Below are 27,518 nucleotides of genomic sequence, written 5' to 3'. Positions count from 1 at the left end.
AAAGTACTTTGTTCTTGTAATTGATGGCATTCTCATTGGTCCACAAATATCCAAATGTATAATTTCTAACAACTTGCTTATATATATTAAGTAGAGTAAATAAACCTCTACTAGTTAGAAGTCTATTCTAATTTGTAATAATTTAATTATCTAGATTTTTCAACAAGTTCTTATTATTATTTCATTATGTATCTAATAATTTCAATAAAAATTCCAATAATGATCAACATAAATCCTTCTAATATGTAATCCATTCTAATTCACCAATATTAATTAACTTATAATTTAATTGTTTTTTTAAAATTTTTAATTCTCAACTAATTAAATTTTATCTTCAATCTTTACAATAACAATAATATAAGATACTTAATTAACTTAACAAAATTCTTATTGAAAAAAATAATTTTTTAGATGATTTAATTCAAGTCTATAGGATTTTTAATTTTAATTTTTTTTTTATCTAGTATTAATTATCATCCAAAAATTCAAAATTCATTCCAAAGAAATTTCCATCTAATGAGTTTTCATCCATGAATAATTTCTCATATACAAATGAAAATTCATCAATTTTTAATCAACCTTCATTTATAATTTTTCATCCACTTTAAATCCTAATTCATCTAAATTAAAATATCATCTACATCGACTTAACTTCATTAAGTCGCACAATTGTTTTTATTCACCCTAAATTCAATCATACAATTTTGAGATCTTGCTTACTTCCAAATTGATAACAAACTATCGAAGAAGAGCCTCTGCTTCCACTAGCACTTTACCTTCGTTTTGCCCAACCTTATTAACGCTTGAAGAGTTCTCACGCAATGAAAGGATGTCGAAGATGAGCTTGGACCAGGGCAAATGCAGAGATGCAGCTACTTCACCCTATCGTGATGATTATAATGGAGTATTTGAACGTAGAGAGGACCATGCGGATGTCGTTGGTGACGCAGTACTAAGGGAGAAGGAGCGGTAAATCACAAAAACCACCATTATCGGTGTTATTTGTTCACAACAGAATGATAACCTTAACTTCACAGCTAGCTGTTTATCCTAGTCTTCTCACTACAATCCAATTGGCACTACCTAATATTCTATCTACAGGACTCCTAAAGATTTTTTGCTTGTTGTTGTAAGTAAAAAATGCTGCCGATGTCAGTTTGTACACGAGCCAATTGAGCAATGCAGTAGTCGTAGTCACTGCTCAATCGATACAAGGGAAGTTGGCCAACTCCCTTCTCGTACCCCGCTGGACCAGCGACTGGCTTCGCACTGCAATCCTCCTAAGTCAATCTGAGCTACTTCCACGGATGCCGTCGCTGTGTAGAACATAGTTGGCGAGGAAAGTAAATGGAAGTGGGTGCAATCAAACCATTTATTGTTGCTGAATAACCCTGTTAGTAGACAACACCAGAACCACCTCGGTGGCACCACAGCCGCCCCGATCGAGTGGTCTTGACAAGATCAGGGAATTCAAGCTTAATCAATCGACAAGGAAGGAACACGCTAACTGATTACCAAGCAGATCACCGTGGGCCACTGCATGATGTTTCCTACCCACTATAAGGCCGTTGATAGACAATGTTGTACTGAAGGTCAGAACACTTGATGCACGCAGCGAAGAGGAAGACCAACCGCCGCTTCCTGTCCTTTGAATGTGAACCACGAGAGATGGAGGGAAAGAAACTAATGTTACTGTGAAGAAAAAAAAACAAGAGTCAATCAAGGCCAGGATCTGCTGCAATACGCCACTTGCTGGTGATCTAACCTCCCTTTTAGAATCTCTATGGAGGCCGCGCTATACAGGGATACTCGAGGTGTCTAGCTGCTTCGATGGAATGCTATTGGTCACCAAATCAGCCTCGATGCTCACAACGCAACGTCATCAAGTAATCAAATGTAATTCAACAAAATGCTGAATCCTACTATGATAGTGTTTGTCAATAAATAACCTACAGATTCACGGTTGAATGCACTAAACCGAGAAAGAATTTGGTCTAAGAAAATCAACTCATAAGCTCGGTCTGACAACTGCGCAACTTTACCATAGTAGCACAACAAGAATAGCGCCGAACCATGCCAATCCACCAGCTTAAAGAAGAATCAGCGTCGACAGCCATTGACCGACGGCACACACCAAGAGCAAGATGATCAACACCACCGTCTATACCGAACTGGTATCAGCACCACTTCCACAACCTAGAATCCGCCATTGTCCAAGAGCACACCAACCACCACATGCAAGAAGGGAATAACCACACCAACCGCACCAACTTGAACGTCGCACTAGTTGCAGCAATTGTGACCCTAAAAACACACTACTGAACACTCTAAACACAAAACGAATCGGAAGAGAACAGCTGGATCACACGCCAGCAGCCACTAATTTGTAGGGAATCAACCTAAAAAAACATGAAGACTCTGGAGAGTCCGATGCTCAGGACAGAAAATTAAAAAATAAATAAATAAATACAGAGATAACAAAAGATGACTATAAGGGAAAACAAAAGAAACCAATGACGACGGCACCGCCACCACGGAACTACACAAAAAAAACTAGAATCAAGGAAATGTCGATGACGAAAATCCGCAACACACTGCAGCAACCTTAACAAGGTCGTCGACAGTAGCTTCACAGTCAAAGAAATCGCCCTGATGCTTACGAAGAATCAGAGAAAACAATCGAGATCTAGAAGGCTGCACCACAACACTCCCATGATCCGAAGAAGATAGATGAACAGTTCCGGAGTGCCCGGAGCTCATTAATTGTGAGAGAGGACCTGGGGTGGCCCGGACCCTTGTAGGTAAGGAGGCTGCAGGAATTCGGAGAAAGCCTCTTGCCTCCCTTCCATCTTTTTCTTTATTCTTTTTCTTTTTTCCTTCTTTTTTGCTTTTGTTTTTCTCTGCTTTCCTATTCTTCTTTCTGTTTTTGTCTCTTTCTTTTCTTTCTTTTGTCCTTGTTGGACTGTTTTGAATCAAGAATTCTACCTCACCTTCTAATCTAATTTAAATCCTTTAATGTCAATAAAAACCAATAATATCACCTGAAGACTTATACTAGCTAAATTGAAAAAAGATTATCTACTTTGGAATTCTTTCTCAAGGAATTTTTGCAAAAGACCTACTCTACCATTACATCCTATTAATTGCTATTTATCTCAAATTTTCTATATTAAATTCCTAAACTAATGGCTTTAAAGACCATAAGTGCATTTTTTGCAATTAAATCTATAAGTGAATCAATTGTATGACTCAAACATGGTGACCATTTGGGATGAATTGTAGAAAAGAAGAACCTAGAATAGATTATTTTATTTAAAATTTCTTATTAAATTTTATTATTTTATTATTTTATTATTATTATTATTATTATTTTATAAGAGTCTAATTGATACTTTTTTCCTTCACTTAGAATATCTATAATTGTTTGGTGAATGAACTAAATTGAAAAAAAGACAAGGCAAATGAATATGATTATGGCATATCTTGAATTCTAATGTTTTAGTTTTCTAAATTCTATCCAATCTTGATAATTCATCACTTACGGAATTGAATAAGAGTGAATTTAGGAATGAATTATTTGATACTATGTATGGTAAAAATCACATTCTATTCCTTATATCTATTTTTTGAAGTTCTAGTAGGAAAATCTTCACCGTTAAAAATTTGAAATCTAATTGAATTATTTGGAAAGACTTTTTTAATCAAATAAGTATCCAATCATATAGCATCAAATTTGTCAAGAAAATCTAATCTCCTAGCATCTTTTAAAAAGACTATTATGCTAAGACTATAAGGTTCTAATCTTGTATTGTTTATCAAAGGTGATTTTTCTACTTATTTGAATTACATCTATATATTGAGAACATCATCTTTTGGCCTCATCTAGACTTTTTAACCATTTAATCCTATCAATTAAAGATTAGTTAGTAAATAATCTTTTTGTTAAGATGATACAAAAAAAAAATCTCAAATTTGATCAATAAAATGGCTTCTATGCTATAAACCAAAGAAAATAGGATTGCTCAGGTTGTCATCTTAAATATCATCCTATGAGTCTATAAGGCTGCAAGGAGCTTTATATTCCAATCTTGATTGGATGTTATTATAATTTTTTTGAAAATATTAACCAAGGTTTGGTTGATCCGTTCTATATATCCATTTGTTTAAGGATAATAAGGAGTAGTCTTCCTATGATCAATTTTAAATTGTGAGGTTAAGTCTTTTATTGCTTCATTCAAAAAATATTTTTTTCTATGACTAATCAAGATTTTTGGACATCAAAATCTAGTGTTAATTTGCTCATAGAAAAATCTAGCAACTTGCTTAGCATGATTGGCTTAAGTACTTTTGTCTAAGCCCACTTGATTAAATATTTGATTACTACCATTATATATTTTATACTACTAGTGGAATTTGGAGAAATCTCTCCAATATAATTAATTTTCTATTTTTCAAAGAAAATTAAAGGTAAAGACTCATAAAAAGGCAAATTCATCTTTAGATCATTTTTAGCATACCATTGACATGTGTCATATGTTTTAGTATATCTATATGCACCTTGAAATAATGTGGGCCAATAGTATCCAATTCTAAAGATTTTTTGGTTAGTCAAGGTTCTCAAAAAGTCACCCCTATATATACTATTATGACATGCTGATAGAATGGTAGGAATTTCTTTGCCCATCACACACCTCCTTAACAACTTGTCAATTCTATGTCTATATAATTTACTTCTAATTATAACATAGTATTTACTAATGATTCTCATCTTCTTAAGTTCTATTTTAGAAAGATGAAAAGGAAGGAATTGAATTCTTAAAAACTTGGTAATTAATTCATATCAAGTAGGAGTGGTTGAAACAAAAAAATTAGCTTTCATCTATGAAGGCATCGTCAATTGGAGTTTCATTAATTAATTTTGACAATTAGATACATGTTCTAGTTGCTTTTGTATCTTTTAACCTTGAATTCTATGATATAATCAAATTCCTCTAGTAGAAGCATCCACCTTATAAATCTACCATTCAAATCTACTTTATTAATAAGGTATTTGATTGCCATGTGGTCTACAAAAAATACTACTAGATTTATGAGAAGATAGTGCCTAAATTTCTTGACAAAAAAAAACCATAGTAAGGCATTCACATTCTATGATAGTATATTCCTTTTCACAAGATTTAATTGTTTTCTAGCAAAGTCTATAGAATAGTGCTTGCCTTTCTTTCTACTTGCTTGATATAAGATGTTTTTTATGGCCACCAACAAAATATCACAAAGCATATGGAAGATTAATATCCAATTAGATGGTCTTAAGATAGGAAAGGTACTAAATTTTTCTTTAAGAGTATCAAATACCTCTTGACATTTTTTACTCCACTCAAACTTTACAATTTTTGGTATTAGTCAAATCATGGACATGAAAAGTGTAGCATAGACATGTATGACTTTTCCAATGTTGTCATGTAATATAATTAACAAGTAAAAAGAGTGAAGAAATTATTATATTATAAAAGAGCTTACTTCAATTATTGTAAAAAATTATCTTAAAAAATAGACAATAGTCCAAAAGAAGGTAAAATTAACAGTGTAAATGCTATCTTTTTACAAAGTAGGCTTCTACTTACTTTAAAAGTCCATAAAGAAGTAAAAATTAGATATATTAGAAATAAAGAATATAAGAATATGTAGAAAGAAATTAGGAACTGATTTAAGTCAAAATTAACTCAAAAAGAAAAAATTTAATACTTGAAGAGGACATGTTATTAACTTGAGTCGAAATCAGATCCAAAGGCACAAAATTGAGCACCTACAGCAACTCTAAGGTTCTTTTGTAGATTGAAGAGTGTAGTTTGAGACCAAACTTAATAAGATTTTTTTAGCATTAATTTTGAGTGATTTTAGTTTGTAGTAACGTTGTAAGAGCTTTGCAAAGTCACAATTATTTTGGGTGATTCTAGAATTTATAAAATAAAAAAAGATATTATGTTTTGGAGAATTTTGTGAGTTTGGTAGTAGATCTATAGTTCAAATTTTGAATACTTATGTGAATAGTTGTTTGAAGTATATATTATAAGTTTGAACTTGATCAAATAATTGAATTGAAGGTTATTGAATTTTAAGTAGATTGAGGTCTTGAAAACTAGACTTTGAGGGCTAGTTAGGATTTCTAAGATCTTTAACAACTTTTTAGTTGAATTAGAATGAAATTTTTGTATAACAATAATAAACTTGATTTGCTATACATATGTGAAATTTGAGAAAAATTGAACAATTTAAAAAAGAGATATTGGCATTGGAAGTTCAACATTAGATTGGAGTAGGAGGCTAGCCAACATCCAAGCAGATTTTAGGATTTTTCTTCCATTTGGTAAGTGCAATTATCCTCTAATTTTATATTTTTATTACTAATTTAGTTTTTGAAAAGTGAATAAAATTTTCAGCAAGATCAAAAATATGATCAATAGATATTGAGGTTCTAAATTGTGTTAGAGTTAGATTGAATTGATTAGGTTTTGATTAAGGTTTGATTTAAGATTAGAGTTGGGTTAGGATTTAGGATTTAATTAAGGTTTGGTTAGAATTTAAGATTGAACTAGGATTTAGGATTTGATTTGGAGTTTTTTTAGGATTTAAGATTTTGGATTTGCTTTGGATTTGGTTAAGGTTTGATTAGAATTTAGGATTGGACTAGGATTTAGAGTTTGGTTTAAGGTTTCCTTAAGGTTTAGAATTTAGGATTTAGAATTTAGGATTTGATTAAGGTTTGATTAGGATCTAGAATTGAACTAGAATTTAGAATTTGATTTAGGATTTAGGATTTTTTTAGGATTTTGAATTTTGAATTTGTTTAATATTTAGAATTTAAAATTTACTTAGAATTTAAGATTTAGGATTTAAGATTTATTTAGGATTTAGGATTTGGCATAGGATTTGATTAAAGTCCATTAGAATTTCAACTAAGATTAAATTAGAACTTGATTGAAATTTATTTAAGATATAATTATGATTATTCTAATTCTTTTTAGGATTTCTTAGAGATTTTTTAAAGATTTTTTATAGATTTCTTTTGAATTCTTTTAAGATTTCTTATTATTTCTTTTTTAATTTCTTTAATATTTCTTTTAAATTTAATTAAAGCTTGCTTAGCATTATTAAGATTTAATTAGAATTTATTTAGTATTTTATTAGAATTAAGATTTTTTTGTTGTAATTTCCATTCTATTTTCTATAACGAGGTACGAAATGTATTCTCAAGCAAGACTTCACATAATATGACATATTTGATGAATCTAATGTAAAAGGCTTAAAGTAGAAGGTATTTGGTATTCTTAGATTATTTAAATTATAAAGAAGAAAGACAAGAGAGTTGAAAGAAGAGCTATAGGTGGTGCTTCAATTGGAGCTATAAGTAGAGGTACTAGTAGAGGAGAAGGTATGTATTTTGATTCCAACTCCGAAAGCATGTTTGAGGCTTTTGTCTTATTCATGAAACAACAATAGGTTAAAAAGTACAAAGAAGGTATGGCAAATAAAGCATTATAAGCGATTGTAGATAAGATTGATCAATTTGAAGGGAAAGTCATTACAAAGTATTTAAGGTACTATGTGAAAGAAATGGAATGGAAGTGTGTTCCAAAAAGAGTTATGGTTCAATTATTTAAATTAGCTACAACACCAAAGATAAAAATCAAATAAAGTCCATTATAGGACATTTTGGAGGTTCATGGAAAAAAATTTCTCAAGCATTGAAAGATGAGTTTTTCTTAGAAGATAGTGAAAAGATTACAAAAAAGTCATTTTTTGAATGGATTGAAAGGCCAAAGAAGGATATTCTAGTAAGAGAATTATTAAAAAAGTTTGAAAAGTAATATTCTTGTTTATCAAAGAAAGAGAGGCAATTATTGGATCTAAGTAAAGTGGAACTTTTTCTTCAAGGAGTTTATAGAAAGTTGCAAGAGAAGTTGGAAATCTTGCTTGAAGATAAAAAAAGAAGATAAAAGATTGACAAAAAATTGGAAAGAAGTAGGAGAAGCAATAGGATTGCTTGTAAAGAGAGAAAAGAGAAAGGATAGGATAGGTATTCAAAGACTATTACAAGTATCTTAAGTAAAAATATCCACTACCAATCATATATCTATGATTCAACCTTCAATGGCTACATCAAAGAAAGAAGAAATGAGCATCAATGAAATTATACAAGGAATGAAAGATTTGTGAATAAGATTTGCAAAATTTGAAGAGAAGAGGTAATCATCAAGTTTGTTACAAAATTTGTTAGAGTAATAAACTTCGGAAATAGAGATATGAAAGCATTGATGGTTCATGCAATAAAAGCAAAGACATATAGGATTAGACATCAAAAGAATCCGATGCATGAAGAAACAATAGTGAATATTTCTACAAAAAAAAAGAAAATTATGAAAAAAAACAAAAAAAACAAAAAAAAAAACAAAAAACAAATGATCTTGCTTATAAATTGTAATTGGATATTGAGGCAACAATGGATTTAAAGAAGATTTTAGAAGAATAAATTTTAAATAGAAAGGTGGAATTTATATTGGAAGAAGTTTTTGAAATAGCAAAGAAGAAATTCCATAAGATCATTATAGATATTATTAAGAAAAAACCACAAATTTTGGATGAAAATATGGCTTCAAATATATATAGGACAAGAGTGATGATAGATAAAGAGGGCAATAATTATACATATGGAGATGTTTCATGTATAAAGATTATAGAAGAAAAATAATAATAAAAAAAAACTTCGAGTCATTATTCTTATAGTTATTGGATAAGAGCAACAATGGACACATAGGTGAAGTTGGAGAATTCAAAAAAACTTATTGTAGTATTAATTGATCATGGTTTAGAGATCAATTTGATGTCAAAAAAATTATATGAAAAGAGAAAGTAGCCTATTTACGTCAAGCATGGGTAGATGATTTAAGTGACAAACAATTCATAAAGAGAATTATATGGAGGATATTGAAATGTGAAGGTTACAATAGGAGATATTAGTGATGAACAAAATTTCTTTGTGCAAGATATGTCTACTTATCCTATGATTCTATAACAACCTTATATTCTAGCTACTTACATGGAAACAAAGGTTATGAATAATGAATTAGCTTATGTTTGAATAGAAGTCAAGTTGGAATAAGAACAATACAATTTTTGATGATATATACTAATTATGAGAGAAATCGTGGGAGTTTGAGAGAGCAACCTTTGGCAAAGGTTATTAGAGAATTTAGAGATGAATATGTGAGGGATTTTTACCACATGCTATTATAAAGTGGAATTGCAATAGTAGAAGGAGTCATGGCTTTCCACTTATTAGAAATGATGAGGCCATTGTTGCATTATCATAGAATAGATATATTTCATTCAAAAATATAAAAAAAAAATTAGAAGAATAGAAAAGGAAAATACCAAAAATATAAAATATGAGTTGAAGAAATGTGAAGTGTATAATAAAGATGAATGCATGTCTGGAATGTTTGAAAAAAGTGGCTTTAGTGATACCATAGATGAATTACAAGTATTATTGGATTTAAATTTTGAGGGTGATGATAAGGTAGTAAATATGAAATTTAAGGAATTTTATAATAAGATGAAAGAATATGTTGATAGATATGATATAAAGGTAGAAACTAAGTATAAGATTTTTGCCAAGAAGGTTAAACTAGTAGCATTGCTACTACCATTGGATTGTGAGGAAAGAATTGAAAGGACTTTAATCCAACCCAATTTGAAAGATCGAAGAAAAATAGGGCATAAATCTAAAGATAATTTGACATTAGATGGATTAAAGGTTGGATGTGAGAACTTTCTGTCATAAGATGAGGAAAGATGTTTCAAAGAGATGTTTTTTTGATATGGCAAGGTATTTACATTTGAACCAAATGAAATAGGATGTGTAGATCAAAGTATGGTCGCATCCATGGTTATTTTCATGATTCCACATAAACCATGGAATTAAAAGCCAATTTTCTTTTCAAAGATCCATTTGCCTAAGATTTTTGAATTACTCAATGAAAAGATTAAGATGGAAATTTTAGAACCATGTATTGCACCATATTTTAATTGGTGATTCACAGTACATAAGAAAAATGAAACATTGAGGTTTATTCAAGATATGCAACCAATAAATAAGGTTACTATTAGAAACATGGATTCTAGTCCAATAGTGGATGAATTTATAGAGGCATTAGTAAAAAAAGTAATTTATTCTATGTGCAATCTTTATTCAAGATATGATCAATCTTAATTGACAATGCAAATCAAAGATTTGACAACTATGAAGATGCCATTGGGTTTGATTAGAATGTGTATATTATGACAAAGGGTTACAAATTCAATGGCACATATGATGAATGGAATGCATAAGGTATTAAGAGATTTTATTCTAAGGAAAATAATACCTTTTTTACATGATGTGCCAATGAAGGGATGTGAAGAAGAAAAAAATGATGGAACATTACATTCAAAGGGATGTAAAAAGTTTGTAGCAGATCATATTGATGATTGTGAGAAGATTTTGACAAGGTTAGAAGAGGTTTATTTAACCTTATTGGAAGTAAAATAAATATTTAGAATAAAAGAAGTTTTGGTGTTAAGACATATGTATGGATTTTATGGACATAAGCCATTGATAAAAAAAACTAGATGCAATTCAAAAGATGAAAGAATATTCAAATACATTAGAGGTTCAAAGATTTCTAGGTCATGTATTTTTATCATATTTGGATTCCACATTTTGCACATATATCAGAACCATTATATTGTTTAGTAAGGAAGGGATTTAAATTTCAATGGAATATTAAGCAAAGAAAAGAAATGAAAAGATTGAAGAAACTTCTTTTTTCACTACCAACTTTGAGAAAGATTAATTGTGTTTTAAGGAGGCTAGTGATATTGATGATTGATATTAATCCAATTGAAATAGATTGGACAGATGGACAAGTTGATGAATAAAGGAATAAATATGTAGTAAGATTTGGAGCAAAGGTTTTGAATGGTAGGCAAAGGATATATATACAAATTAAAAGAAAATTACTGGATATAATAATAACTACAAAAATTAAAAAAGAGTACTTGATTGATACATTGATAGTTATAGAAATAGATTTTTTTTATCTTTATTAGGTATGATTACTAGTTTTTCTATATCAAATATAGTAATTTTAAGATAGATTACATATATTAAGTCTATGAATTTAGAATTCAAGCATTATTTTAGAAAAGACAATGCGAATGCAGATATTTTGTTATGACTATGATATGATAATGAAGATGATATGATTGATGATGAAGAAGGGATGGATTGTATTTGACTATACTACTTGAATTATTTTCAAAAGTTTTATATGATGATAAATAGTTATATATTAGAAAATACTGAAGTACATTAAAGTAGCAAGAAAATTGAACAGATTATGAATTTAAAAGAATTTTGAAGAAGTCTTATAGATATTTTCTTCAAGATAGATTTTTATGGAAGCATCCAAAGCAAAGGAGTGGAATGCTAAAATGAGTTGTATGTGACTATGGCACTCAACAAAATATCATTAAAGAATTTCATGATAGTTAGTAGGCCAAATATTGAGGCATTTGAGTAATATTTGCAAAGGTAAAAGAAAAATATTAGTAGAAGGGCATGTATAAGGATGTGGTGGATTTTATAGGATCTTGTGATACTTATCATATATATATATATATATATATATATATATATTCAAATATTTGTCATCGAGATGGATTGAACACAACATATCCATTAGTAATTCACTACAAATAAGTGGTTGATTTAGTTGCAATGCCAATAGAAGTTAGACAAAAGAAATATTTGATACTTTCTTAAGATGATTTGACAAATGAAGTAAAAGAGAGAGTGCTTCAAACAAAGACTACGAAAATGATATGTTGGTTTATATTAGAGGAAATTATTAGCTAGTATAGTTGTATTGGAAAAATCACTGAAAATAGAAGATAATTGGATGCAAATCAAGTACAAGAATTCTTTGGGAGGATAGACATTAGACTTGTATTAACAATCGCATACAATCTAGAAGGAAATGGCAAGAGTGAACATGGACACTCTCCAATTGTTAAAGTATTAGTTAAAGCATGCAAAGATAAGATAGATGATTGGCCTAAGTTATTATTATTTGTATTATGGATGGATTGTACAACTTATAGTATGATTACAGGATACATGCTAACAAAATTGATGTATGGAAAAAAATCAGTGATGTCAATAGAGGAGGTTGTATCAACATAAAATATATTACCTTGAGAAGATGGTTTAACAAGAGAAGAATTATTAGTATTACAAATTTGACAACTTAAAAGAAGATCTGAGGACATTGAAGTAGCTATAAGGAAGTTAAAAGGGGCAAGGAAAAAAAATAAAGAGAGGTTTGATAAAAGCATCAATTGCATCCAAAACTAATTCAAAATAGTGATTCAATGTTAATTTATTATAGTAGTTTAAACAACCAACATAGCACAGTAAAGAAATTTGCTAAGAGATGATTTGGACCTTATATTGTCAAACAAGTATACGGCAATTGAACATACTTGTTATGAGAACTTGATGGTACAAAATTAAATAAATCTATAGGAAGTAAAAAAATCAAGTTATTTAAACAAAGAGATAAAAACATTAATTTTGATGAAGAATAAAATCCATTACAAGACATTGAGATGGAAGAAAAAGAACAAATTGAAGATTAAGAATTTGACCAAGATGAAGAATACTCTACATCAATATATTAAAGAATTATTGGTGCATGCCACTATGTAGGTCAATTGAAAAAAATATTTTGATATTTTCATAAGAATTGCTTTGTCCATTTTACTTCTTTACCCATCTTTCCTACCACTAATACAAGATTTAGAACCACCATATATATTAGTTACTTACGTTGTATTTGTTTCTACATAATGGTCATTCCTACAAGTAAGTCTTTAGCCATAGATTGTTTTTCTTCCTCACTTGATGTGGAGGTATAAAAAGTTACCTTGCTTCGACCATCTTTGGAAAAAATTATCCTTACTAGTAAATTAATTTGCTTATTTCTTACATCTAACCATGGCATATTAAGAATAATATTATATCTTAGCTTTTTTATTTTAAACTTCTTTCTTAAGACATAGGTGTCACTCAACTTTAAGATTTTTTCTTCACATGTTTCATTCAATATATTTTTTTGATCATTTGTAAGGTATATATTCATTTTTTTTTTATTATCTTAGTATTAATCTCAAGTCAGTCAATAATTTTTATTAAGATGTAATTTTTTGTGGAGCCACAATCTACAAGTACTTGATATGGATGTCTTCATAGTCATTTTATTCCATACGCCAATCGACCTTTTTTTATAGTTGTCTAAGGCCATATCATTTGTCTCTAAGAATGAACAACTATCCTCAATAATGGCCTTCATTGCCTTTACTGAAGAGTTCCATTTTTCTACTCCATCTAGTTATCAACTTGGTGAGTTTTGAGACTCTAAACCTCTCTTAATTTATTGGTGTTTGAATTTTGACGTTTTGGAAAATCTTTGATCTGATAGCTTGTCTTCCAATAATAAAAATATAATCTCTTTTGTGCCAATATTTATTGTCTTTATAGTATCAATGATCCTTACAAGGCATCAATCTCTATTAGTATTGGTTGTTGTGCCATAGTATTAGATAGTGGCATAGAACTTTGTACTATAGGTCATGCTCCATAATTTCTAAAATCTATAGCATCGACCCTCTCTACAATTCTAATTGCCTCTTTAAATATTTATGGATCTTTTAGTTTTATCTCTTGCTAGACTTTAAGTTTCAATCCTTGTAGAAATTAATCCATGATCTCTATCTCTAAAACATTATCAATTTGAAGATATAAAGACTTGAATCAAGAGACATAATCTTATATTAATTTAGATTGTGTAAGATTTTCCAACTATTTTCATGTTATCTTCTCCACATTGATGAATTAAAATTGATTCTTAAACTCAATCTCAAACTCCTCTCAATCATAAAATCTACCTTAAGCTCCATAGTTTGAACTCAATGTTGCTACCAAATGGTTGCCACATCATTCAAATAATTAATTGCATATATAATTCCTTCAGTGGTATTTTCTCCAAATAATTGGAATTATTGTTTCATGCTGAAGAGCCATCGCCATACATCTTCTTATTTTAAAGTTTCAGAATATGTACTAAGCTTACTCAATTTTAGCCTAGTAGATGCCAACTTCTTTATCCTAGAGGCTTCTATTTGCTCTTATAGAGTAGCTATTTAACCTAAGAGGTGTTGTATGTAAGCCTCCATCTAAGATTGCTCCTCTATATCTCCCATGTTACAATTTCTTTACTGGACTCTCTTATTATAATGCCTTCTTTCTTTCTATCTTATTTTTTAAGAGTAACTTGTAGTAGCCTCAATACAATATCCAAGGTTACCATAATAACTAACTTCAAATTAGATGGTGGCTATTAATATGCTACCAAAGAACAATCAAACACTTTTTTTAATACCAATTAAATGGGATCGGACTATTTCAAAAATTTAAGATCTTTTTAATCTACAATAATATAAATTCCATCACAATGTAAGAAAAAATAGACTACAATAAATAAATAAAAAAAAAAAAAAAAAATGAATAAAAAGATGTAAAATCAAACTTTATTAAGAGAAAGGATGTGAAGCCATACTTAACTAGGTGTCTAAATAGCCTTAGTCAATCCTATTTATACTTTTTCTAATCATCTTGGAACTTCCTAAAATATTTTTAATAATAGAGCCTACCTAAATAACCATCGTAAGTTCTTTCTAGAATTTTCTATGGTGGATCATATATAACCTATTAATTTAGCTTCAATTCTAGAAATTTCTAGAAACTTCTATAAACTTCCCAAATATGGCTCCAACTATCTATCCCTATACGTTAACAATATAATTATCTTATTTTTACCCCATTACATACTATTATCATTTCAAATAATGCAACAATTCTACAATAGCAACTTTTTCATTGCCTTATATATTTTTGTAGCCAATAATAAACAACTTCAATGTACTTAATTAAACCTCTAAATTCATAGCCAAATAAAAATTCTAACAGTATCAAGCAAAGAGTAAAATAAATAAAAAAGAATACCATTCTATCATAGAAGAGTCAATATCAAATAAATAACAATGATTCAATTGCAACCTAAGAAACTTGGAGTTTGAAAACTAATAATTAAAATTTGAACCAATACATGGTACTAAAAATAATCAATTTCTAGTATCAAAGAATCAAATTGATATTTTAGCTATGTTCAATGCTTTGACTATTGCTCACAATCTCAAGTCACCAACAAAAATATAAATAACAACTATAATAAGTCACTTTAATTTTACCAACAACATTGCAACAACAATAATTGAAAAGAGAGAAAAAAAATGAGACAAGAAAGTTATTGTAACTTCACTATAAATCCAAACTAGTGCAAGACACTACCAAACCTAAGAAAAAATAATGATCACCAATAACCAATTCTAATACAATAATGTTGTAACCACTAGGATTGTAATAAAATAAGTTCCAAAATCTTGAGCCACTCTACTAGCAATCTTTTGTCAAGCAATGACTACAAAAAAGCAACATTGTATGTGTACATGCACAAGAGAAAGAAAAATATAATGTGGCCAATTTGCCACCAAAACAACAACGAAACATAGATAATGGAATCTAGCAACACTATTACCAACATTAAGATTTTCAACCTTATTCTTTGACCAAATCACAAGCATCATTGTATAAAACTTGGATTGTTCTTGGCCATCACTCAAGTTCAACATTGCAACACAATTGTGACATGTGTGCTATTCTATACCAAATTGCAATCATTATTGATGGCATATACAATAAAAATATGAAAAAAAATTATAATATTGTGACAATGCATAAACAAGAAAGCAAATTATTGCTAAAAAAATAATGGATCTAGTTCTAATATAAATCTTTAGAGCTTCCAATTGCAGCCTAAAATAAATTAAGAAAAAATCCAAAGAGACCCAAAATCCCTTTTCAATAAAGAACTATTTGATAAATTTGTAATAGAAGTTTTTTTTTTCTTTAGAATGATTATTAGCTCTCTTTACTTATTGTTAGAGCTTGTTGTTGTTGTTGTTGTTGTTGTTGTTGTTGTTGTTTTTTTTTTTTCTTCTTCTTCTTCTTTTTCTTATACTACTTCACAATTATCAGTACTATAGAATCATTAGTATTAAGCTTCGAACTTCAAGGTATTGAGCTTAAACCTCATTCAAAAAATAATTTTACTGATAATTAAGATCTTTTTTATTATAAAATAAGTTTAAAAAATCAAATGATAGACAATAAGACTAATCCACCAAACAACCTCAATATTAATTAGAACTTAAATTTATAATTAGATATAAAAAAAATTCAAAAAAAATCAACAATGATTTCTATTCTTATTTCTAATATACTCTTTTCTATTTATTTAGGATTTTTTATACTACCTAACTCTAAATTATATTTTATATCATTAAAAATATATTTTTTAAATTTTAATCTTATAAGTAAATTATTTTTGTGACTCACAATTATATAACTAAAGGTATTGGATTACTAATTGGCAATGAAAAAATAAAATGTTATATATAATTTAAAATTAAATATTAATGGAATTTTATAGGCCAATGTTATAAAGGTATAAAAGCATATATTGGTTTTTCTATCCTTTTAAGCATACAATCATTTTTTTTTATCAATGACATCTACTTTTAAAGTGACTTAAATGACTCTTTCTAAATTCTTAGGTTTTTTATTTAAAATATCTTAAATTATAGAAGGTATAGAAAAAACTTAGATAAAGTAGTACTTTATGGCATCTTTATTTAAAAGATTACCAACATACCAAGTATATACTATATAAAATCAATTTACATAAGAATTGATATCTTTCAAGGAATCTTATCTAATATTTGACAAGATTAAAGGAGCTTATTGTTGGCCAATTATATGCCTATATTAACAAAAAAATGTTGCTAGGAATTATTTCCATTTAATAAATGCCTCCTCTACATAGGATCTATACCAAGCATATGTAGAATTTCTCAAAGCTGTTGAAAATCATATTAAATAATATCCATAATTGGTTAATAAAATAATAATAAATATCTCTACAAATCATTTTAGATATATTATTGAATTTTCATTGATAGATCTACTAAATCTTTAGACATTAGATAGAATTGATATTTCTTATAATCTTAAAGATATCACAATTCATAATCTCTTAAGCAACATCATTGAATCAATTTGGGTGTTGGTTTGGAAGTTCTGGTTATTTCTATTAGCTACATTAGTCCTCAGAATTGGAAAAGGTGAGGGTTCTACTTGAAGCTTTGAAGAATATCTTTTACTATGCTCTATCTTAATAGAAGTTTGTGACCAAATTGGGAATTTAGAGTGAGATTTCATGCCAATCTCAAATTAGTGGTCTCACTTAATAATTAAATATTTCTCACATGTGTTATTCTAATCTAATTAAATACCAAATTAAGATCTTTTTTCAATCTTAAAATAATAGAGTCACCTAATAATTGGACTTTAATTCAGAATTTAAAGATTAAAAAATAATGCCAAGGATAGTATAAGTAGTTTAAAAATCTTAATACATAGATACCACAAAAATAAGATGGATCCAATAAAAAGCAAACTATGGAGTAATTTGCAGCAATTAAATTTATCTCATAGACATCATTACTTTTTATAAGTACGAGTTCAATGCCAAATAAAAATTCATGCCAACCATCAATCCAAATTTAATTTTTACAAAATATTTAGAAATTAAAAACACATATCACAAACATAATCAAATTCTTCTAATGAAAGACATAGATTAGAATAATTTTTGATAAGCGTAATTGAATATTTTTGTATTTAATTATACTACAAGATGATATAATAGTTAAGATGTTATATATGAGAAACAAATAAATAAATACTTACTAAACTTAAATTAATATACAATTCATCAAGGAAAAAAAGAGAATGAATACTAATAATAAATAAATAAATAAATAGATAAAAGAAAGATAGATTGAAGTAATAATAAGTAAAAAATAAAAAAAAAATGTAAAATAGTTAAATAAAATAAAATAAAATAAAACAAAAATCTAAAAATCTAAAATAAAATAAAAATTTAAATTTAGTTTAATTTGGTATTTTTATTTTAATTATTTTATTTTATTATTAAAAAATTAAATATAAATATATTTATAATTTTTTGATTATTTTTTCTAAGATTTATTTTTTAATTTAATAATTTTAATATAATAAAAAAATAAAAATAAAAAGTAAGTAAAATATTGAAAAATCTCAATACTTCAATTATATTCTACTTAAGTCTATAACTTCATTCTACTCCAAAAATCACCAAAAAATCAATACTAATGCAATTGAAATAGAACTTATGCCATTGCAAGTCAATCTTCAAGGCTCTTGTGCTTAGAAAACATCACTTTTAAATAATCACCGAGCACTAAGAAATGCCTTTCTAAATATGAAGTATATAAGATGCTAAGGCATTGAACCTTCTTTTCATCAAAAATTGACTAAAAAATCACTTTAGTTTCAATTAAAATGTATAATATCTTTTCAAAAAGCTAACATTAAGATGAAAATATTAAAAAAAGAAATCAAATTCAACTACTCAAATTATTAAAACTAATTGATGAAAAATTGAAAGTAAATCAACTCTCAACTTAATAATAGAATGTTTTGAATAGTTTTTTATTATAAAATTATATATATATTTTTTATAAAAAAAATAAATAAATATAGAAGAATTACCAATATTAAAGAATAAAATTAAAATACTTACTAAAAAATATCAACCAAAAGGTCAATCACAACATATTAACTCAACATTTTTTTACATAATTAGAAGCACCACCTCTTAGCAAATGTACCATTCATGTGAAGATAAAATTCATCTTTCAACCTAAATTATAAAATGGCCTTGTTTAAGAGTTTCTTGTAATTGGTGGTGTAAAGTGAGACAAGAAAATGATAACAACAAAAGAAGAACAAACACAAAAAAAGTGAAATGAATTTAATCAAGCAATTATACATTTCAAAATTTGGTCACAATTTATACATTAGATTTTTACCTAATAAAAATAAAATAAAAAATTATATTTTAAAATTTTAAATTTTATTATACTTTTAATGATATAAGAAAAATATAAATTCAATATATTATGAATAAGTTATGAAATTTTGAAGATGAGAAATAAATAATTAAAAATTTATATAAAAATATTTTACCTCAAGAATAACTTACTTATACATCAAGAATTTGAGCTTCATTAAGGCTCATATGTAGTGTATAAAGATATCTTAGAGAGGCTTAGAGGCCTTAGTCTTATTTTCCTATCTATATCCAAGATACAACAACCTATATAGAACTTATGCACCTTCCTTCCTACAAGGACTATATCAATTATTGATACTCTTATTTTTTATTAGTTGAATTAATTTTTAATTTTTAATTTATCATGGTAATTAAAAAAAAAATACTCAATTATCTTAAGGACATAGTATGGCCTTCAAATCTTGCTCCATTTCTTCATAATAGCTCCCAAAGTCATAAAACTCAATTTTACCAAAGTCTTGAAATTTTCTCTAAAAACTCCTAAAACATTATAAATAAATTTTAGATAAAATTTTAAAATTCTTATAATATTTTATAATACTAATATCAATTTAAGACTACATTTTTTTATCTTAATAATTTATTTATAGTGATAAAAATAATTTAAATTAACTAAAAAGCCTAATTTTAATATAAATAACTAAAAAGACATGAGGTTCTTTTTTATATATCTTCTAATTATCAACTAAAATTTAGAGGTTTATTTATGTAATATATATATATATATATATGATCATTATAGATATTGGTCTCAATAGCTAAATATTAATATTTAATAATAAAAAAAAAATTAATTAAGATAATTTCCTCTAAGATTTATTAAGACTCTATTCTTATAATTCTTCATCTAATAAGACTCTTATATTTTCTAAAACAATTATAAATTCAAAAAATATTTAAATAATAAAAAAATCTCTAATATTAATATTTCTATAACTAAATGAGTTAAAATTATATTTTTAATCAATCCATTAATCAAAATCTATTAGTGGAAGTTATAGTTGACTACCAAGAAGGCCTTATGATAGCTTTTTATGGACCGTAAGGCTTGTGGTCTAAGTGTCAAGTTTTAGATAGCTTTAAATGCTAATTTTTGAAAATAAAAGACTCATAGGATAAGTTTTAATAATCACATGGCATATCAATAAAAGTCTAAACATTTATTTTACATCTTACAAACTTTTTTTCTATCTTTTTAAAGAAGATATTATCTATCTAATATTTTCTATCTATTTCTATTTATTTATATATACTTCTATTTATTTAACTATTATAGACATTAATTGCTATAATATCAATCATCAAATTATATCAAAACAACTTTACAAAGACATCTTTACAAAGACATCTTCAATAATCACATTCAACTTCCAATAATTTTTCTTCTTAGTTTTTAATATCTAGCCTTGCAAAGAAATTAAGATTTAGTTTGTTTCATTTCTTATTATATAAAATAAATACATAGTAAGTTAAATTAATTATTTAAATTTTTTTTTGCCATATAATATTTTAAAATTGATTGATACTATAGGTTATTAATTAAAAAAATAATTTATATTAATTTTTTATTGATTTAATTTAATATTTTTTAATGCCACATACATCTATTTTTTATACTTTTCTTTTTTAATTTTTTTTTATTATAAAAAACTAACAACTACAACCAAGAGTAGTAAATGGTTGTTCAAAAGAACTTCTTCAATCATTGATAATTTTTCTATGGTGTCATTTAAAATTAATCCATAATCTCTTATTCATTAATTGTTCTATTTTTCTTAAATATTATATTGAATTCTATGAAAAAGACTTTTATATTAAAATTTTCTTGATATATTTGATAAGATACTATCTTTTATGATTTTTGATTAATTGAGCCAATTGTAAATGATTGTTAATATTATAGAATGTGTGAAGTATATCTATATAATTTTATATATACTAATTGTCTTACTAGAATTGTCAAAGTTAAATTTGGTCAAGATTAATTGTCTTAATTTTAGATTGTCATGTGGATGTGTATTATAGCTGTAAAATTTTGTCCTCTTGAACTTTGGAGTTGTAGATAAAAACACACAGCTGATCTGTTTGATTTCTTGAATGTTCTCTTCCTAGTGGTATTATATAGAATCCATAAGTGCATGTCTTTTGAATAGATGTTGTTATTATTGAAAAAGTAGTAAATTATAATTTTTCATAGTAGATTTAAGTAACAACCTATGTTGTAACTATTAGATGCAAAAAGAAGTAACTTCAGTTCATATGTGTGTTTTCTTACCTAGATTGCAAGATTGAATTGAAAAAGCTTTACTCAAATTTTCACAAATTATGAGAAGATTAAATAAAACTTCAAAATCACTGAATACATTTCAATGGAGAATTCTACAAAGAAGAAAAACAATTTCATGCCAATACCTTCCAACATCGTTCAATATGCTAGTACCAAGACACAAACCCATGAAAGTGACTTAGCAACCCAATCCTCAGAACAAAGTATTAAGTCCAAACAAGAATAATACATGTTTATTGTTTGGAATATCATCCAAAGCAAGGGTCGTCAGAATCGCAATTGCCCACACCTTACGAAGCCATTATTTACAGGGTAACATCAGAGTACAGGCACTCTTCTTCCACATTTACCCGCTGAGAGATTTTCCTGGGTATAAAGTTGAGCACTATATACCCGCTGGAGGACAAGTTATCCAATCGTTTCCTCCAGGTATCAAAGTCCGAGCCTCATTGGGCCGCGTCTACCAGTGGCGGACTTCCTCTTATACCCGCTATTTGTGTCACCATGTGCGACCTAGGCAAAATATACCCGCTTCAGGACCTACTCATCCAGCCGCAGTATCAGGGTATCATTGCCCGTGTCTCATTCGGCCTCCGCCTGCCGGATGCGGAGCGGAGAACGTTGGAGGCAGAGACAATCGGACAAGCTTAGGCGAGAGTGATCCCGCCTCGCTCTTCGTCACTGGACTCAATCCCTGCAGGAATCGGCCTCGATTTCGTGTTGCTACAGCAATGGATTCAGGTTTGTGGGTTTCCCAAGATACCCATCTTATTTACCCATTCAGAATGGCTCTTTCTCTGTGTTTGGGGAGCTCCTTGGAACTAATGCGTTAGTAATTTGTTTCAGACTAGCGAGGTTGAAGCAAGTTTCTGTGTTAGGGTCATGAAATCTGCGCGGTTGTGAGGATCTCGAAGTGAATTTTCCTGGTTGCGTAATTGGATGTCTGGAAGGAATCTAGGGTTTTCGCAAAGTTGATTAGATGGAGCTGGATTTCACTTTCATCTTGTTTATTGTAGACTGAGTCTAGAATTTTGCGCCCTGTTTGCTGCTGTGATGTGTTGCATGTATTTGATCGCGTAGTACTAATTTTTAAATATCCTGGAACTTGGTCCCACGATTCCTTTGAAGCGAACTCAAGTACAGATAGAGTGGTGGATTAATCATCGCGATGGCAGGGGCGTGCCGTGAATCCGCTGTTCAGGATAGGGATAGTTTTTGTATCAGGTCCAGCTTGCATTGTTATATGTGGTTTTTCTCCTACTTCTGATGTGGATTTTGCAATTCACAATCGTGGACAAATGAGCTACGTCCAACACGAAGATTGTTTTTAATTTTTTCGCTGTAATCTTTCTGACAAGGTGAAGGTTTGATGATTTCTTGGTATGTTTGGTTTGATTTGATTGGCCTTCCACAAAATTTTTGGATTTAAATGTACAAGTTCGGGACTTGTTGGGGTTGCGGATCTTCTTGCATACTTTTTGACTCATAACCTAGAAGAATTGTTGAACTTCAAGTCTGCTTGCAACGTATTAGCAGAAGATTGGTTGTCCCGAAGGCAAAGACATACTCCACCCAGCTTCATTATAATGGTGAACTATATATTTGTTTCCTTATTTAATCGATGTCTTTTGCTGGACCTGATCACAGATGCCGACATGGAAGATTATGGGTTCGAGTATTCGGACGAGGAACCCGAGGAGCAAGATGTTGATATTGAGAATCAATATTATAATACCAAAGGTATGCGTTGACACGAAGCCGCTGTTTTTTGCAACTTATCGTCTGATTTACCTCATTTTTATGGTGGTATGGTTTATATTCTAAATTTAAACATGGGGCGATCATCCTGAACAATTATGTCGAAACGGTTCGATATTTGTTATAACCATGCTGCAAACACTATAGGATTGGTAGAAGCTGATCCTGAAGGAGCACTGAAGGGATTTGCAGAGGTTGTAAGGATGGAAGGAGAGAAGGGGGAGTGGTAAGATTTAGCATTTTTTCTTGATAATTTCCGAAGCATCTTTTCCAGTATGATGAGGAAAAAAATATTCTAGTCTTGCAGTTGGTTAGTAGAGTAATTTTTGATTTTGATGTGTTGTCATCAACTTATTAGCCTTCACTTCCAATGGGCTTTGCTGCAGCTCTACAAGTAGTCAGACTGACCTTCTCAAAACTTTTTATGAATGCAGTTGTTTCCTGGGATCATTAATTATGGTGCTACGATCGTTTCTGGTAGTAGATTTCCGGGGCAAAACTGAGTGTTTGACACGTTGTCAGGGGTTTTAAGGCGCTGAAGCAAACAGTGAAGCTCCACTACCGGATTGGAAATTATAAGCAAATGATGGTTGCTTACAGAGAGATGTTGACTTACATCAAATCGGCTGTTACGCGCAATTACAGCGAAAAATGCATCAACAACATCCTCGACTTTGTGTCAAATGGCGCTAATCAGAACTTGGAGTTACTTCAGGAGTTTTATCAGACTACCCTGAAGGCTTTGGAGGAAGCCAAAAATGAGGTTAAATATGCCACTATTTTTTAACGGTTCTCTAATTCGGTTCAACATGTTTCAACTTCATTCGTGTGCTGAGTAGACAGATGTATCATTTATAGTGTATAGATTAATCCATTTCTATGTTTAGAGTGTTCGATTCTTCTCTTTGCAATCCAGACAGCACTTTTTCGATAAATTGATTACAGGGCTTGCTTTTGTTACCTTACCTTTTGGATGATGTTAATCTGTTATTATTGTAGACCTCTTCCTATGGATCACTCTTTTACAGAGCTAAATTATTGAGATGGAGTTAGCACAGAACTTTACTGGTTGCACCAGAGTTAGATCCTTGTAAGATAATAGATCTTTTTGACATGTATCGAAATCCTGTACATATTCAGAAGATTTTGTTTTTATTTTTGCATTTACAGAGGTTATGGTTCAAGACAAACTTGAAATTGTGTAAATTGTGGTTTGATATGGGAGAATATGGTCTTATGAACAAAGTAAGTATTCTGCCCGTTGACTCCTCAACTTTATTTTCATATCTTTCAACTTTATCTAGTATTGAATGATTTCGTTTACTCGGAATACCAGTACTTTTCAAAATGGGATGTAATGTGTAGTAAATTCCTTGTTCTGAGAAAACTTGTGATACTCACAGCTTGTCGTACGTGCAGATTTTGAAGGAGCTCCATAAATCTTGTCAGAAGGAAGATGGTACAGATGACCAGAAGAAGGGCACACAATTGCTGGAGGTGTATGCGATAGAGATTCAGATGTATACAGAGACCAAGAACAACAAGAAGCTCAAGGTTATTTCAACTGGCTCCCTGTTATAGTCTATCGCATTCTGCTTAGACGAAACAATTTATTATGTTCTTTTAGCTCTCCCACTATAAATCTTTAATCATTAAACGTCCACGAAGGCATTTCTAATAAAGTATCCATTGTACGAACGAGGAATTGAGAGGACAACTCCATCGAAGAATACATGGACTCTAATAGTAGTTTTTTCAACTTGTCCTACCCAGTATTAGAATACTACTATCCGTTTAGATCTGTTCATTTTGTCATTTTCATTAGGCTAAACTTGGCATTCAAAGCTTAACATTGCACGCTTTTACTTCTGAGCCTGGCAATTCTTTACTTAAAGTTATTGGTGTTAGCAAAGCTGTGATAGATGGTTTGTATAGTTGTTTCATTGGATTGGTGTTGATTATCGTCAGTGTGAATTTTACAGCAACTATACTTGAAAGCGTTGAACATAAAGTCTGCAATCCCACATCCACGCATTATGGGTATCATCCACGAATGTGGTGGCAAAATGAATATGGCTGAGCGACAGTGGGCAGTTGCCGCCACCGACTTTTTTGATGCATTCAAAAACTACGATGAGGCTGGCACCCACAGGAGGATCCAATGTCTGAAGTGAGTTTGTTTGGTACGCTTAAAGTTTCTTGTATCATGAGTTTGTTTGGAGTTTCAGTAACAACTTCCTGAAGCATACTCTTCTGAGTGACGAGAACTTTGTTAACAAGGTTTTGGATGGGATTGCAGGTACCTGGTACTTGCTAACATGTTGATGGAGTCTGAAGTGAACCCATTTGATGCTCAGGAGGCTAAACCGTAAGACTCTGAAGTTAACTGAAAAACGCACTTGAATTAGCAGATTGATACACTCTAAAAGTTTGTGATATGATAACTGATTTACTCAAATGTAATGCTTCGTGCAATGTCTCTTGGATGTATTGTTTGCTCTGATTGCTCAAATTTTCCCGGTCTTTAATTCTAGGATTCTTTCGAAGGTAAACTTAGTCAGAAAGACTCGGCACTTTGTTGATATATCTTGCGAAATGAACAGTGATTTTCCTGATGGAGTTGATGATGTGTTGCTTTTAAGTTACACTCATGTAATGTTCGTGATCATACCCAACAGTGATATATCTTCTTGTTATCTTTCTAAATGTCAGTGAAGTGGGCATCGAATACGATTTACTCCTTGTTATTATTTTTCATCCGTTCTGGTGTGGCATCTGTGTTGCTACAGGTACAAGAATGACCCTGAAATTCTAGCGATGACAAATCTGGTGGCTGCTTATCAAAGGAATGAAATTCTTGAATTTGAAAAAATCCTCAAGGTACAGTCACCTCTGTCAATTTTTGGAGAATGATGATAAGCTTGACATGAAGCTCTTCACGTCAGGTTATAAACTACCATGATCTAGCTGGAAAAGGTTGCGCCCGGGTCCACATGTGATACCCACAGTATGATAAGTTCTGTGTTGGATTCATGTGCTCGTTTCGTTGTGTAGAGTAACAGAAAGACAATTATGGACGACCCCTTTATACGGAATTACATTGAAGATCTGCTAAGCAAAATTCGCACACAGGTGTTACTGAAGCTTATCAAGCCTTACACCCGAATTCGCATTCCCTTCATATCTAAGGTGCATCTTTTGTGCCTTTTCCTTTCACGCCGAATAGTCTACAAAAGGTTTCACTCAAGTGTCGCACTTCTGTAGGGAAGTCCACGTCTTAACAAGAATCATTTCTGTTTGAAAACGTCTTCTTCGCACCCGTTTTGTTTGGATGCAACTCATTTTGAGAAGGATTATATTGTGTTAAAAGATTTTGATCTGGATTCAGCTGCTAATCGTGATTGTTTACTTGGAGCGCAGGAGCTGAACATACCTGAAAAGGATGTGGAGCAACTTCTTGTATCCCTCATTCTAGATAATAGAGTCCATGGTCATATTGATCAAGTGAACCAATTGCTTGAGCTTGGTGACAGGTACTTGCGATCTACCCTTTGTTTTTTTGCATTTTGGACTACCCGATCTTCTGTCTGTGGTTTTTGAGTAGCCTAAATAATGCTGATTGGCCAGGCACCTGAGGATCTTGGTGTATGAAAACAGGTCGAAAGGGCTGAGGAAGTACACGGCGATAGATACATGGAACACCCAATTAAAGTCGCTGTCTCAAACAGTATCGGCAAGAATTTGTTAAGATCGTGAAAGAGAATCCTATTACTTCGGTGCACGAATAGATGTGACGATATTGTCACATGTTTCTTCGCTACTGTATATTTTCGACGCTATGGTCCCAACCTTTCGAGGCTTTATTGGATAACCATTTCGTCTGAGACAACATCCAGAGGAATCCCATTGGTGACCTCGTCTCCGAGTAGATTGAATTATCTTGGTGTATGGTTTTGTAGGTACCCCTTCTGGGACAAGTAAAGAAATGGAACATAAAATGTTAAGATACGATCTAAAATCTGTCGCGACCTCATGAAAACTCTAGCTCATTTTGTATGTTTATTTGTGCATGAACCATGTCATCTGTTGCCCTTGTCGGCACACATTCTCAGCAAAATGGAGAGGTCTTAGATCATTGAAGTTGTCTATTATGATAGTTACATGGAAGGTATCAAAATTTACACGATGTCTGCATCACTGAGGTTTCTATGGTTTCGCCTTCGATAGACATGTAGATA

The 27,518-nt window shown here is 30.0% G+C and overlaps 1 protein-coding gene across 1 annotated transcript; it reads left to right on the top strand.

Annotated features, from left to right (window-relative positions):
* Positions 1-22,169: 22,169 nt before the first annotated feature.
* Positions 22,170-27,288, top strand: LOC112292032 (COP9 signalosome complex subunit 2). The gene is made up of 12 exons (XM_024540118.3): positions 22,170-22,263; positions 23,170-23,262; positions 23,428-23,506; positions 23,803-24,043; positions 24,451-24,525; positions 24,700-24,834; positions 25,263-25,450; positions 25,580-25,648; positions 26,070-26,160; positions 26,335-26,469; positions 26,701-26,813; positions 26,938-27,288. The coding sequence occupies exons 1-12, from the start codon at positions 22,254-22,256 to the stop codon at positions 27,026-27,028; spliced, it is 1,320 nt and encodes a 439-aa protein (XP_024395886.1). The 5' UTR covers positions 22,170-22,253; the 3' UTR covers positions 27,029-27,288.
* The last annotated feature ends 230 nt before the right edge of the window (positions 27,289-27,518 follow it).

The sequence above is a fragment of the Physcomitrium patens genome, chromosome 15, assembly GCF_059467195.1.
Source record: "Physcomitrium patens ecotype Gransden chromosome 15, ASM5946719v1, whole genome shotgun sequence".
In the NCBI taxonomy this organism is placed as follows: Eukaryota; Viridiplantae; Streptophyta; class Bryopsida; order Funariales; family Funariaceae; genus Physcomitrium; species Physcomitrium patens.
This window is presented reverse-complemented; position numbering and strand designations above follow the sequence as displayed.

Bases quoted from the DNA above. Each gene is read 5' to 3' on its own strand.
- LOC112292032 (XM_024540118.3), top strand. The intron at 26,470-26,700 runs GTGCATCTTTTG...CTTGGAGCGCAG, and splicing joins GCATTCCCTTCATATCTAAG to GAGCTGAACATACCTGAAAA. The intron at 26,814-26,937 runs GTACTTGCGATC...GTATGAAAACAG, and splicing joins TTGCTTGAGCTTGGTGACAG to GTCGAAAGGGCTGAGGAAGT.